General features: G+C 39.4%; 1 protein-coding gene across 2 annotated transcripts in view; it reads left to right on the top strand.

Annotated features, from left to right (window-relative positions):
• The window catches only part of COX16 (cytochrome c oxidase assembly factor COX16), a 53558-nt gene that overhangs the window by 14748 nt on the left and 24324 nt on the right, over positions 1–14486 (top strand). The window contains exons 2-3 of one of the 2 annotated variants that reach the window (XM_084630269.1): positions 5497–5574; positions 6212–6304. In XM_084630269.1, the coding sequence (XP_084486395.1) occupies positions 5497–5574; positions 6212–6304 (171 nt within the window). The remainder of the gene's footprint in view (positions 1–5496; positions 5575–6211; positions 6305–14486) is intronic. The other variant, XM_084630270.1, reaches the window with a different exon arrangement.

Here is a 14486-nt window from a genome sequence, read left to right as displayed (position 1 = left end):
TTACTTTGTTTAGGAGAATCCATCCTCAACATACAGGATTTGAAGACTATCCACCTTCAAGATCACCATCATTTTCTATAGTTTCAGAGTTATCTGCCAATGATAGTGTTTCGGTCACATCATATATGTCACATAGCCACAGTATATCACTTGGAGCAAAAAGGAAAAAAAACTCCATCATCCAGAAACAACCATAGATAAGTTTGTGATAAAAGCCAGCAGATTACAAAAAGAGGTAAAAAAAGATGAAAAAATTGCCCGGTTTCTTTGTGCAACAAACTCTCTCCTTTCTGTGTGATTGAGAACCCACACTTCATTAACATGGTTCAGTCATTTAAGACCAGGATACAGTTCACCCAACAGAGCAGATGTCGCAGGCAAATTGCTGGATAAAGTGTATGAAAGAGAAATTGAGCAGTGCGCAAAAGGTCTAGCGGGTGAAATTGTTAACCTGAGTCTTGATGGGTGGAGCAGTGTCCACAATGATCCCATTGTATGTGCTTGTGTGACAACAGAAGAAGGGAATGTCTTCCTTAGAGAAACAATTGATACATCAGGAAATGCACACACAGCAGAATACTTACAAGAAGTAGCAGTAAAAGCTATAACAAACTGTGGAAAATAAATTCAAATGGTCACAGACAATGCTGCGGATGTATCCAAGATGAGAAGAAATTATTTAGAAGGGAGTCCCAAGTTAATAACATACGGTTGCTGTGCTCATTTGATGCACCTCCTAGCCAAAGACTTCAGTGTTCCAGAAATAAAGGCTAATGTTGTTGAAATTGCAAAATACTTCCGTAACAACCACTTTGCAGCAGCTGCTCTGAAAAAAGTGGGGGAACCAAGCTAACTCTCCCACAAGATGTGTGATGGAACTCAGTAGTGGACTGTTTTGAGCACTATATCAAGAACCGGCTTAATCTGATGAGTTTGTGAACAAAATCATGAAAAAATAGATGACACTCTCAAAGCCAAAGTTCTCAACAGTGGGCTTAAGAGAAATGTTGAACACATGCTAAGTACCCTGAAGCCTCTTTCTGTAGCCTTGAACAAAATGCAGGGAAATAGCAGTTTTATTGCCGACGCTGTTGAAGTTTGGAAGGAATTGAGTGAAATCTTAAAAAGAGAAACATTCAATGACAGAGTTAAATTACAAGCATTAAGAACACGAATGGGACAAGCACTATCTCCAGCTCATTTTCTTGCAAATATTCTCAGTGCTCAGTACCAGCGTCAAACCTTAACTGCTGAAGAAGAGGAGTTGGTATGACATGGACATCCAGCAATCATCCCTCCATGATGCCAACTGTAATAAACTTCAGAGCTAAGGGTGAACCATTCAAGAAATATATGTTTGCTAATGATGATTTAAAGAAAGTCACACCAGTGAACTGGTGGAAGTCACGCAAGCACTTGGATTCAGAGACTATTGAAGTGATAATCTCACTTTTAACAGCAGTAGCTCCTTCTGCCAGTGTAGAAAGAATATTTTCTTCCTTTGGACTAATTCATTCCAAACTGAGAAACTGTTTGGGACCTGAAGAAGCAGGAAAGCTTATTTTTCTTTTCCAGATTATGAACAAACAGGAAAATGAAGGTGAAGATGACTGAGTTTGCTGCAGAAGTCAGTATTTTAAGTTTTTCATGTTGACCTAGCTGACATAGTCTATTTAATTTTTGAAAAATTTTGAAATTTTTGAAAAAAATATTTCATTTAACTATTTTAGTTTAAAACCATTTTAAGAAGAACAAACCTGATTTTAAAAAACTTGAATGTTTAAATTCAAAAATTCATATGCTTGTTTTGTTAAAATATTATGTTTGCTGTTGAAGAAAAAATCCAGAATAAATAACGTTTTAGTTAAATAAAACAATTTAAATGTCCGTCTGGTCACGTTCTCCTCCTAATACAGCATGGCAAGAAAATCCTCCAAATATTAATGATTAACCTGTTGAATTGGAGATAGTTCACCTCCCAATGACTTCATAAATATCTGCTTCATTTACCAAAGGTAAATGAAATAACCAGTCAATCCATTCATTTTCTGATATAGCTGTAAAACTAATCTGAAAAATTTTCAAAATAAATCTGTTTAAAAATGTATAGTGTGTACCTTCTAAAAATGAAACCTACATCTATCTCTGAGTTGTGAAGAATATGTATTAAGGTTATAACAACCAACAAGAATGCACTTTTTTATGTAGAAATCCATGATTAAATCGAATCTTCCTGACTAGTGATTTAAATCATGATTTAAATACTAGTGATTTAAATCAAATCCACCCTGGTTTTAATTTTCAGTATGTACTTAATTACTGCTCCTCCTTCAGGTGCTTGGCATTATATACATAATTGTAACACTGGTAAGAATTATTAACCTCTATTATTAGTGGTGGTAGGAAATATTTATATTATTGCACACCCAATGGTCCCTGTTAGGGAAGGTGCTATTTCTGATTTGGAAATCAGAAAACAGAACCAAGCAGTCTGGTTTCACTGTCCAAACTGTTTTACTTTTTGCTCTTCACACAGAATTTAAACATTCCTTAGATTTCATAATATAACGGTGGTGTCAGTAAAATTAGGGCAGGTAAAGGTTTGGAACTGTATTCTAAGCAACAGAGTAATTTAGTCACACCAGCTGAGTCATGGCCTCTCTCTCCACTGCAGAGACTACTGGCTGGTGGTTGTTTTGTGGTCTGAACAAACAAGTAATGTGTATAAGTCTGAAACCACCAATCTATTTTGCTTCGAACCTCAAGTTAGGCCTATTATTTTATTATTTTATTTATTTAATACTGTAGTGCTCAGTGCTGTACAATATGTGGAGGAAGACAGCATCTTGGTGTTATAATCTAAATTAGGTAGTACAGTTCAGATACTGAATTTTAAGAAAAATAGATAATCTAATCACCAGCCCCCTTTTGTATATCTGTGTGTATGTAGCATTTTTGTTTATCATGTACTGTATATAGCTGAAAGTATGCTGGGTAGTATATAGTAAATGGTCTCTGCCAAACAAGTAACCGGTCAAAATCAATACAGAACAAGACAAGACCGAACATACACATGTGGTATGACTATTGTTTCATTAAATCTTGAGCGTTTTTCCATGCTTATGGCACACACAAAGGGTGATTATTAAATCTTATTATATACAATGTTTTGATGCAGCAAAGTAAGAGTGTGCATTGTCATTTCCTTTTGGTTAAAGAGTGGCTTTACAAACCACAGTATATTGACCATTCTCAATTTAGTAGGGCTTGGCTTATGAGGAACAGGCTAACTGTAAGTCCTTTTCTTAATGTGAATAAGACACAAAGTGAACATGCGTTATATAGTATAATTTTATGAGTGTTCGTTGCTGGACAAACTAATGCTTAATGGACCTAACAAGACTAATTATTGCTTTCTGACTGGATTGACAACTGGGTACCAGATACTTTTCTAGTGCAGCTGCTTCGGCCCTGCATTCTTCATACTGTATGGTTCCAGCTGGTAAACTATTGTGTGTGATAGCAATAAACTTCTTGAAACCACTCTTGTGGTCTGTTCATTGGAGCTTTAAGAATGTGAGGTAAATCATTGGGCTGTTAATTAACACAGTAGTCATTACCCATGAAAGAGGACTGGTTTCAAAGGAGATTCTTCTTTTAATGAGAATAAATGCTGTGACTCAAACCAGTTTGTTTAGTTATTTCCTCATCCTGTGAGATGCTCAGTGCTTCATGCAATCGGACTCAGGTCATCAAATACATTGATTCTTCTTGTTAATCACCAGTGCCATATTTAGGGAAATCTTAAAGCCACTTTTAATCAGCATGTTGGGTTTTTTTGTTTTTTTCCTTCTCCTATCTTATTACCAAAATATTTGTTAGTGAGCAGAAGCTTTTCCCATACAAATCCCTGCTTTCTGCAGTATGTGTGTTTTGTTGATCCAGCATCTGTGACGACAACATCATCACTTCCTTGAATGGTGGAACAGAAATCTGGCCCCCAGTTTGGTTCATAATGGTTCAGGTAGTTAGCTACTGAAAGTTATTTGCTACCACTTGATGGTTTTTTGATTCGCTTTTTGAAATGAGTTGTAGTTCTGGGTCCAGTTCCTATCAGGTAGGTGTCCATATCACAAAAGCCACTGCTACATGTGGCTCTAATTGTCATGTACATTCACAGCTTTATCCAAAAGATCAAGACAGAATGAGAATGTGCAGACTTAACTCCTTCTAGAGCTCATTGCCACTTGCCAAGGGGTGCTCATTTCTATGGCTATCTAGAAGGCGTCAGTTTCCAGTGCTACCAATCTGTCACTTTTGGGCTTCTGAGGGGAGGTTCTACCTGTTGCTGTTTCTGTTGTGGGGCAGCCCGACCTCTTCCAGTGGAAAATCAATTTGGCCAGCACCTTTCAGGAGGAATAAACTGTGAAGAAAAGTCAGTTTTTTTTAAAAAACAGAACAAATACTGCATCATTGAAATAATCTGTCAGGGGTAATGTGCTAGTTAGGAAGGGCACACACAGTTTTTCTTCTGGGGTCCTCAGAACATCCCCCTCCCATTGCCTTCCTCAGACATGTCTCTCTTTGAAGCCTGTTGCCCTCCCTTTTTGTATGTCAGCCAGTAGGCCTTGCCAGAGAACAGCAGAAGGAGCATGTCAGGCCAGAGCAAGAGTCAGAGCTCTGTTCTTCCATGTGGCAGCTGGATTACTTAGCCAGCCCTTAATGCTGTTCTTGATCTTTAGGTTTGTCTGAGCATGGCAGGGCTGTCTAAAGGTTAAAATAGATGTTTATGCTTTGTGACGTCTCTCTGCCTGTCAGAAGAACAAATCATTTCATAATTTTCTTCATGCTGACATGAGACTCTGCCTTGTCTATTTTTTCCTTTATTCTTCCTTTTCATAAGCTTCAGGGGTGTGGAGGGAACTCCAACAAAATAAATGGAACAATAATGAAGATACAGGTGCAGTGGGTTTGATTTCTTCAGTGACATAATAAAGGTCAATAGGCCCATTGTTCCAATCTTGCTGGTTTGTTCCAGAAACTTAATTGGGTCCTTTTTATGCCCAGGCATGAGAATAAGCCAACTGGGCATTGTTACTTCCCTGTTGTTGGTATGAAAATAGTGAGAACAAATCCGGTAGCAGTGTCCTCTACTGCTGACAAATCAAGGAGCCATTTGAAAAAAATTATTTATGAAGATTGTAAAGGTGAGAGATGGGGAGGGAACAGGCACTGAGAAAATATGAGTTCCCCCTACACTCCTTTATGCATAAATTAGAAACTTGGTGAGATCCATAGACAGGCTATTATGGATGAAAGCTCTGATGCCCCCTGCTTATCAGGTGATGCACCTCTTTGAGTCTTTTTTTCTGCCTTGGGAAGAATGTGAGGCCTCATGACACTTGCAATGGGTGAAAGTCAATGTTCTCTTGTAGTAGTCCAGAGTGTTCTATACTATGCTGTCTCTAAGTGCTTTTTCTTTGTTTAATATTTCAGCTCCTGATTATTGGTGGGTCCTTTGGTCTCCGTGAGTTCACTCAAATCCGTTATGATGCTCAAAAACTCCACAGCAAGGTAAGTTAAGTTGTTTGTTGGTTTTTCAAATCTAGAGAGCACCAAAAAAATAGCGAGGACTGGAAAAATAGTATGATTTGGTATTTGTAGCGTTCCTAGCATAGTGTGGCCCTCATCCATGGTTGGGGCTCCATGGGAGGCACGCCACAAAACAAATAATGATGATAATGAAACTTTCCAGCTTTTCCGGGTGGCAGGTTGGAGAGCAAAAGTAAGATGAGTGGTGCTACATCTTGCATGGCGAAGCAGAAGCCCCTCTGACTGATTAAAGAGGGGCAGTGATGAATTACAGTGAAGGCAGGTGATTTTGCCAGAAGGATGATGGTTACAATGGCTCTGTTTAGACCAGAAAAATAGGTGGTGTTTTAAAAGTTGCTAGCTAACATGTTTTTAAATACCACTTAGTGCCTAGGATAGACAGGATGTTACTCCCTAAAAAATGGTGTTAAATGGTCCTGGTCAACCCAAGGTGGCAGTGAGGCAGAGTAGGAGGAGCCTAGGGTTGACCAAGACCAGCTAACACACTTTTTAAAAGCATTAAACCATCTCTCATGTTATAAGTGGTGTTTAAAATTTGGTGTTAATCAACATGTATTAGTTAACACATTTTAAAATGTCACTTATTTTCCCAATTTAGACATACCCACTGAGGGTTGCTCTAGTGTCCCTGAGGGAGATAGAGGGCCCTTCCCCTCCCAGTCTTCCCGCATATCTGAAACTTGTACTAAAGGTATGGGGGAAGGAGGGAGGAGGGGAAAGAATCTTTCCTGTAATGTAACTGAAAACCCATAACTGGGGGGAAGTAAATGCTCAATAATAGTAAGATATTAGTTATGGAATCTTTCACTGAGTACTGCAGAAAGTGGTGCTGGTGATTCACTGAGTGGCACTCTCACTTCTGAATCATTACTGAATCAATGCCTCAGTTTGTGGCTGTGACTGGGTCCCCGGAGTACAACCTGAACTATGTGACTGCTGAGCCCTTCAAACCCACCAGCCTGGGCTGCCTCTCACACTGTGATGTTGATGTCAAGTTACAAACCTCTGATAGGCACTGCACTTACACAGACATCCAGAGGCAGGGACACACCCAACTGTGTTACATGAATGATCTTCCAGCCACTCATGAACCGTCAATAGTGAGGCTCTAGGCAGTTCCCCCCAGCTTTGCACCCCAGAACTGTATTGTCTTGCACTGGTCAGAAGCCTGGCCAGTATAAGTTAATTATGTAGTTCGCCACTCTCCCAATGTGCAATGGACTCTCACTAGCCTTTGTAAACTGAGCTGAGATTTCCCAAGCACTTCAACCAAAACACACTATTTTAGGTAAAATATAAAACAGGTTTATTAACTACAGAAAGATAGATTTTAAGTGATTATTAGTAGGCATAGAGATCAGAGTTGGCTACTTAAGAAACAAAAATAAATTCATAGTCCAAAAAGAAAAGGAGTACTTGTGGCACCTTAGAGACTAACCAATTTATTTGAGCATGAGCTTTCGTGAGCTACAGCTCACTTCATCGGATGCATAGTCCAGGTTCCTCAAATTAAGCAGGATTTGAATCAAGCAGTGTCTCACCCTGACAGATGGTACAAGCAGATTACAAATCCTCAATACACAGACTGGACTCCATTTCCAGCCTGGGACCACTCTTCTGCAGTTCATAAAATTTGTCCTCCGGGTATTGCATTGCGAGGGAGGGGGCAGGAGGAGTGGCCAAGTGATTATGTCACTGTCTCTCTCATTTCTTTTCAGCTTGCTGGAAAGATCTTTGCTGTGATGTGAGGTTTCAGAGTAACAGCTGTGTTAGTCTGTATTCGCAAAAAGAAAAGGAGTACTTGTGGCACCTTAGAGACTAACCAATTTATTAGAGCATAAGCTTTCGTGAGCTACAGCTCACTTCATCAGATGCATATCGTGGAAACTGTGATGTGAGTTACTCTCTGAAAATTCTCTAGGATAGTGGATTCTTTTCTTGATGAGCCATTAATGCTGTATGACTATTGATGGCTACTCCTTTGTAACTGAAAGGATGGTTGTGGGTGTTCCCACCTCACAACGTATTTCAGTTACACAGACAGTAATGCTTCATAATTTCACATACAATGATAGTACATACAATCCAACAGGATATTCAACAGATCAAGACTTTTTGAATGGTAGCTCACAATATATACTTTATACAAAACATATCATACTCATATCACCATGGTGAATATGGTGGTTCCAGAGTGCTACTTTGAGGTAGAGAGTGTCATAGTGGTGCACAGTCATTCTGCTGCTGACTTTCCAATGAAATGTAGAAATGAGCTTTTAACCCTTTGTAATCATTAAAGATTCCATGGCACTTTTTGTAAAAATCATTGGATTATTTTAAGAGGTGAAGAACAGAACTTGGTGGGTTAATGTAGCTATACAGCACCTTAGCTCCATTCCGATCCTTGGCTGCTCTAGGCCCTGGAAAAGCCCTTGTAACTCAGATGACTCTGGGGTCAAACACAACCTCCCTGGGCTGTCATTTGGGAGGCAGCACCGCTCAGCCTCTCTGCAGCTCTGCATGGTACGGTCCCGCCTCCAACATACCTCGTGTATCAGGTTTTGCAAGGGGTTCTTGAAAGACAGACTTACAGCTGTGCCTGCATTGGAGGGATCCTCTGTCAGTCGGTCCTAAGCTTTTATGGCCTCTCCACACCTCTCTGCCCCTTTTATCAAATACAAAGGGGTCACGGCAGGGGTGAGGATCTCACCATTGTATTCACCTCACTGTCTTCACCAAATGCTGACAGTTAATTTTGGCCTCTGTAATGTCCAATACTAGTTCTCTGGTCCATAAAAAGGTTGGGATAATTAATGTTTGTGATACTCGTTGTCCCCATTTTTCTAATAAGTGAAAGCATCAATGAATCACACAGTAGTACAGGAAGGCTGAGGGGAAGCTTGGACACAGAGGAGTGTCCACCTGAGCTCAGGAATCTGAGAGCGGACAGCTGGATTCTACTGAAATCTGTATTAGTTAAGGCAGATGCATCTCTCTCTTGTGTTTTTTCCCATATAATTTTATTCAGAAGTAGAAGATAGTTACACAGAACAATATAGTTTCTGCAGAGGATTAAAAACACAGATCTAGGACTGGTTATGGACAAACCGGTCCTAACAATGTACTCCATTGGTTTCTGTTTTTATGTCCATAAAAAAATAGTATTAAGAACCATTTTAACTTATAAACTAAGAAAGGAGAAGGGATACAATCTATTGCAACCAATGAAAAAGAAGCAAACCTTTTTTAGAAGGAACAAAAAAATTCAAGAAAAGAAAATTAATTTATATAGTATAAAATCCATTGACAAGCCTAATGATTATAGCATCTGTTTCATTTGTCACTCATTAATTTTGTTTGTATTACAACAGAATAAGCTGTTTTTGTAAAGCATACCTAGAGTGCAAGTCTTCATCAGGAGAGCAAGTTGTGGGTAGGTGACTATTTACAAATGTAAATAAACATAACAAAATTATTAGGACTTTTTTGCAATTTCTCCCCTGGAAGAATAATAAACCTGCACTTGCCTTCCGTATGAAGATCTTAAAACTCTTTAAAAACATTTGAATTAATTAAGCCTTTTGTGTTGTATTTAGATGGAATATGTGGTCCCAAAGAGTCAAAGGTATTAATATGACCCTGTAACTGTCCCACCTTAAACAATTTTAAACAAGGTTTGGGGTTGGGTATACAGAGATCTCAGCCTGCTTAGAACTGTGGCATACACATTAGGAAATTCATGCCAGAGGTTAGAAATTTATTAATTGAAACACCCAAAAAGGCAAGAATCAAAAGGCAAAAAGTCTTACAACTGAAATTGAGTGATTATACAAAAACTATCAGTCCCTCTCTCTTTAGAGGTTAGAGTGGTTAGAATCTCTTCTTCTGTCAAACGTTCCTTGGTGGGGAAGAAAAGATTAATTCTGTTCAGTTTTGATTCAGGTATAATAGTCACTGTCTGACTTTTGACAAGACAGACTAACAGAATGGGGAGAAAAAGATAGGATAGTAATGATCTGAAGATATAGGGTGGTCATGGACAGTTGCTTTGGGCTGGCAGGTGAGTCAACGATATCTGTTGTTCTGCACCTGGCTCACCTTCCTGGTCAGGGACATTGTGGTTGATTGGTCAGATTCTTCTCCTTCACTGGTCCTTCTCAGGCTAAGCAGAGCTGAATGGTGTGTCTCATCTCACCATGCTGGTGTTATGCAGTGTAACTGATTTCAGGATCAGGTGAAAAGCCGAGAGAGAGAGAGGACAGGAGGAAGAAAGTTGGGGATGTAAAGGGACATACCAGGAAGGGGAATTCAGAGCAGTGTCTCACAGGTATCAGGTTTGGGTCCTTGCTGGTACAGTGATGATGATCAAGCATCCCCAGGGGAGTATCAGGGTTTGGTGTCATAGCAAAATCTTTCTGTCACAACTGTGGTGTTGGTAAAAGGTCCTCCCCCGCCCCCTCCCTCGGACCTCTCTCTAAGGGCTCCAAAAAGATGTGATGGGTGGAATAGCGCATTCTCGCATTATTTTGTCCACCAATTAGGTCTAATGTCCAAAGAGCCAATTTTGTTCCATTGATTTCCAGTCCCCTACTCGTCTTGTTTACCATTCATAATCTTAGCACTGTCCTGGAGTGGTATCAGTAGACCCTCTCTATTTATTTAAATTAATTCAATTTTTTGTCTCCTTCTTAAATCTTTTCTTAAATAATTTTATGTAACAAGTCATTGTAACAATTCACAAACCTTTACTCACTTTTCACCAGTTAGACTCACAACTAAAAGTTGCTCTGCTAGGCCTCAATTACAACAAGGCTCACAATCCCATCCTGAGGTAGGGCAGCATTATTATCTCCATTCTACAGATGCAGAAATTGAGGCTTATAGAAATTAAATAACTTGGCTACGTTCATATAGGGGCTTTGTGACAGCGGTGGGAATAGAATCCAGGAGCTCATTTCTTCCCACCTTTATCTCAGCATGGAGATGCACAAGGCCAGGATACTGTGAATGGGAGCATTGCATACTAAGAGCTGTAATCTCAGTTGGGTCCACTTTTGATTGTATTCACAATGAAGCAGCTACAATCTTCTCCATTTTGTGACAATTGGTACCGCAATTTGGTCTCTTGGCAATTTTCTGATGCAGCCCTTGGTTAGGCATGGTTTGGGCACCTCTGTTGGAGGGTCTCCCTCTCTGAGGCACAGTAAATTTTTAATCTTAAACTGTAGCACCAGGGTAGTCTCTTTATCCTGAATAGGATTTGTCTACCTGTTTTGTTTTGTGTTTTCCAGTGTGACCACCACTGTTGCTGAGCTAACCGGAAGCCAGATCAGAGTGAGGGCTTTCACTCCACAACAGTATTTGGGAGGAGTCTGCAATAGAGCAGCTGGCCTTGGTGCAAGAATAATGCAACTAAGCACCAATTTCTTTTCTACTGTTGTGGTTTAATGAACAGAAGACCCCATTAAAGACATTCCTAAGTTATTAATACCTTTCTAGCTTGTTGTCCGATACCAGGAGTTGGGAAGAAGGTTAGTGTGTGACATTTGTGCATTTGATAACGTATTGCCATGCCAGCTGAAATGATGGGCTGAGCAGTAGTGTCAGTGTGTGTCAGTTCAATGGCTGTTAATGTCCCAACAACAGATGTTATAGCTATTTAGAGTAACTTCTTTGGGTTTCAGAGAGTAGTAAAAGCCCATCCTTTTCCTCAGCAAAAACACATTTTAGAGTGAGCTGAGCCATTTAAATTACCCAGGAACCAGATAACTAGATTACTCACATTATGTCAGTACCCTGAACATTCCAATTTGTTTATTTACCATGAGCCATATGTTGAGGTCCATAATCCTGCAAACTCCAACTGAAACCAATGGGAGTTATGCTTGAGTAAGGACTTGAGGATTTGGCCTCCAGAACCGAAAACTTCCATTGACACACACACAATTTTTTGCAATAAAAACCCAGCTGGCATTTAAATTGAACTCCTGTTAGGTTGCCTAATCATTCCCTCTTCTGGGAAGATTAGAAGCAAAGCAAAATTACTAATAGAAAAATAAATATCTTTATGCAGAAGTCCTATAGAATTTAATGGAGATGAAAGCAATAGCTTTGTATAGAAATTACTCTTAAAAACCCTATAGACTTTGATAGAAAATGAGATCCTTTCTAGATCATTTTTATTCCAACCAATATATTCAGTTCAATAGTGAAACTTACTCCTGCTATATAATTCTGCTGAATCCTTTAAAAACTTTATAGAGAAAAATTATTCTTCTCTATTAAATTCCAGAAAACTTTTCTGTAAGAACAGGAATTTGAACCTGAATCATTTTTAATAGATGGGTACTGTAGACATCCAAACCATGACATACATTCTCTGAAGATCAAATTTTTGGACATCGAAACAGGAGACATAGGAGTATCTTTCACAGCTGTCCTGTTGGCCATTTAGTTACTACACTGTGCTGTGGGAGATCCAGCTGTGATTCCAAATGCCCCATTCTATTCTATATAGGTTTTTATACCATGTACATCACCATTGTAGCTGAGCACCTTCCAATAGTGCATCAAGCAATGTTTTTACTCATCTGTCACATGTGTGTTCTATGTGGTTCCACTGGTTATTGCCCCTGTAAAGGTCAGCAGCTCTACTGCAACTCCTCCCAATGCTATTGTGGAGTGAAAGCCCTCGCTCTGATCTGGCTTCTCCTTAGCTCAGCAACAGTGGTGGTCATACTGGGGGAAAAAAAAAACCAAGAGGTAAACAAATCCTATTCAGGATAAAGGGACTACCCTGGTGCTACACTTTAGGATTAAAAATTTACTGTGCATCACAGTGGGAGACCTTTCAAAAGGGCAATCTGGAGGGAGTAGTTTGCTGTAGAACTTCACTAGGTGTCAGTAAAGAAACCATTTTTACTTATATACTGTGCAGTGAGCTTTGTAGAGAGTATGGGTTTTTCTCCCCATCAGAATAGCAGGAAAGTGAGCCGGTTTAATAACAGGTCTAATTCCTTTAACACATACTTCTTCAGGAAGGCATTACCATTTTCATGAAGTATGTTTTAGGATGGCAAAAACATTACTTTCTTAACACATCTGTTCTTTTAAAAAAAAATCAACTTCCCCTCCTTTTTAGACCCATGCTTGATCAGGACGGGTTCTTATATCCTACTGAAGTCCATGAGAATTAAGCTTATGCTGAAATTTGAAGCACATGTGTAATTATTTTCTGATTGGGACTTTAGAAGAATAAACTTCAAGGGCTCTAACAGGCATACTCTATTGTCAAGTACCTCTTTTAAATGAGTTCCTTTGCATATCTGCATTGCCTAGCTGCACAAAAGATAATGGGCCAGAACTTCTTGTATGTGGGGTCATTACTTTTGCTGCATTGTCAGTGTAATCTGGTCCCAGCTTCAGTTAGCTGACTCATGGGGGAACCTATCAGTGCAAAGGTGGTCCTCCAGAAGCATAGAGCTAATGTAAAAGGCTCTTATACCACTCCCCTTCTTTGCAGCTCGTGTGGCAGTGCAAAGGGGTGTTGTTGGAGGCATGGGGACGTAGCCAGGGTGCTCCTGCGCCATGCTTATCTTCGGCTGCATTTTTATCTCCTGGGATTGTTTGCTGTCGAAGAAAATTAGAGCAGCCCTTAGGTTTCCCTATAACTTGGCAGAAGGGAACTGGTGCTGTATAGAACGTTAGCATGATTAAGAGAGTGTAAACGTGAAATTTATGCCATATTTGCACCTTCTCCCAATTGCTGACTTGTACTGTGTGCACTTAGGCTTTAGCTCTGAATCTGACACATACATTAAAAAGCAACCTTTTAATAAAAAAATTATGAAAAATGACTCTGGGAGAACAGCGTCCAGGCTAAAAGATGTTTTTTCAAACTGCTAGCCCTGCAAATTCGTGCTGGGATCTGGGGATGGTTTCTTACATATAGTCACTAGTAGTAAAGTTAGTCTTCAGTGACACGTGTTTCTCCATTGCCTTCACAAGGCTTGTGCAAGTGTATCTGATTAACCCTATAATTAGTGCTTAGGAAATCTGTTGATGCACAAAAAGGACTGGAATTTCAGATCACTCTCTCTTACCTGTGTTAGCTCTGTAGGGATAGCGGGAATGCAAACTTTTTTTTTTTTTTGGGGGGGGGGGGTCACTAATGAGCAGATATGTCTTTGAAAACACATTTTTACAGACATTTTTCAGAGTGGAACGTTAGGTACCTTTGTATACCCTAAAAAAGATCAAGCGTTTTAACAATAGTAGCCAGATACCAATGATGGGAAAATTAGAAATGCATAAAAACAGATTTTGAAAATATGTCCGACAAAAATTAGCAGCAAAAGGAATTTTGTAGAGAGGTTTGTTAGATTAACAAAGAGTACTTGCAGATAAGATAGCATATGGTACAATCAACATTTAAAGATTTCTGTTTTTAGAAGGAAATATGAATGAATTTTTCATAAATTATACCCCCTTTGTGGAGACAAGGAAAAGAGAGAGTTTTTGAAGCTCTGCCTTATATAACATTTCCTTTCTCTCAGCTGATACCCTAAGGGCATTCAGTTTAAATCCTGCACTTCAGGCTGTTTAAGTGGTTTGTAACAGGACAGGTACAGCATATTAAAGAGGCTTTACAAAGGCACCTTGAAGAATTGTCTTTTAATATTTTAAAGATGGGTGTCTTACTTTTCTCGCTCCCTTTCCCCTACCCGTCACAATTTTATTTTATCTGAGTCATCAAATTCTGCTGCAGCAGAGCTCCAGAGTAAAATCCTACTGCAGGTTGTGCTATTTGTGAACAACACAACAGTCCACTTTTTGGCCTCAAAGGAAAGCAAATGTGCCTGTTTTTTATTTCC

The sequence above is a fragment of the Lepidochelys olivacea genome (genome assembly GCF_965140295.1).
Source record: "Lepidochelys olivacea isolate rLepOli2 genome assembly, chromosome: 6".
In the NCBI taxonomy this organism is placed as follows: domain Eukaryota; kingdom Metazoa; phylum Chordata; order Testudines; family Cheloniidae; genus Lepidochelys; species Lepidochelys olivacea.
Note: the sequence above shows the minus strand (reverse complement) of the source record. Positions and strands in the feature narration are given on the sequence as shown.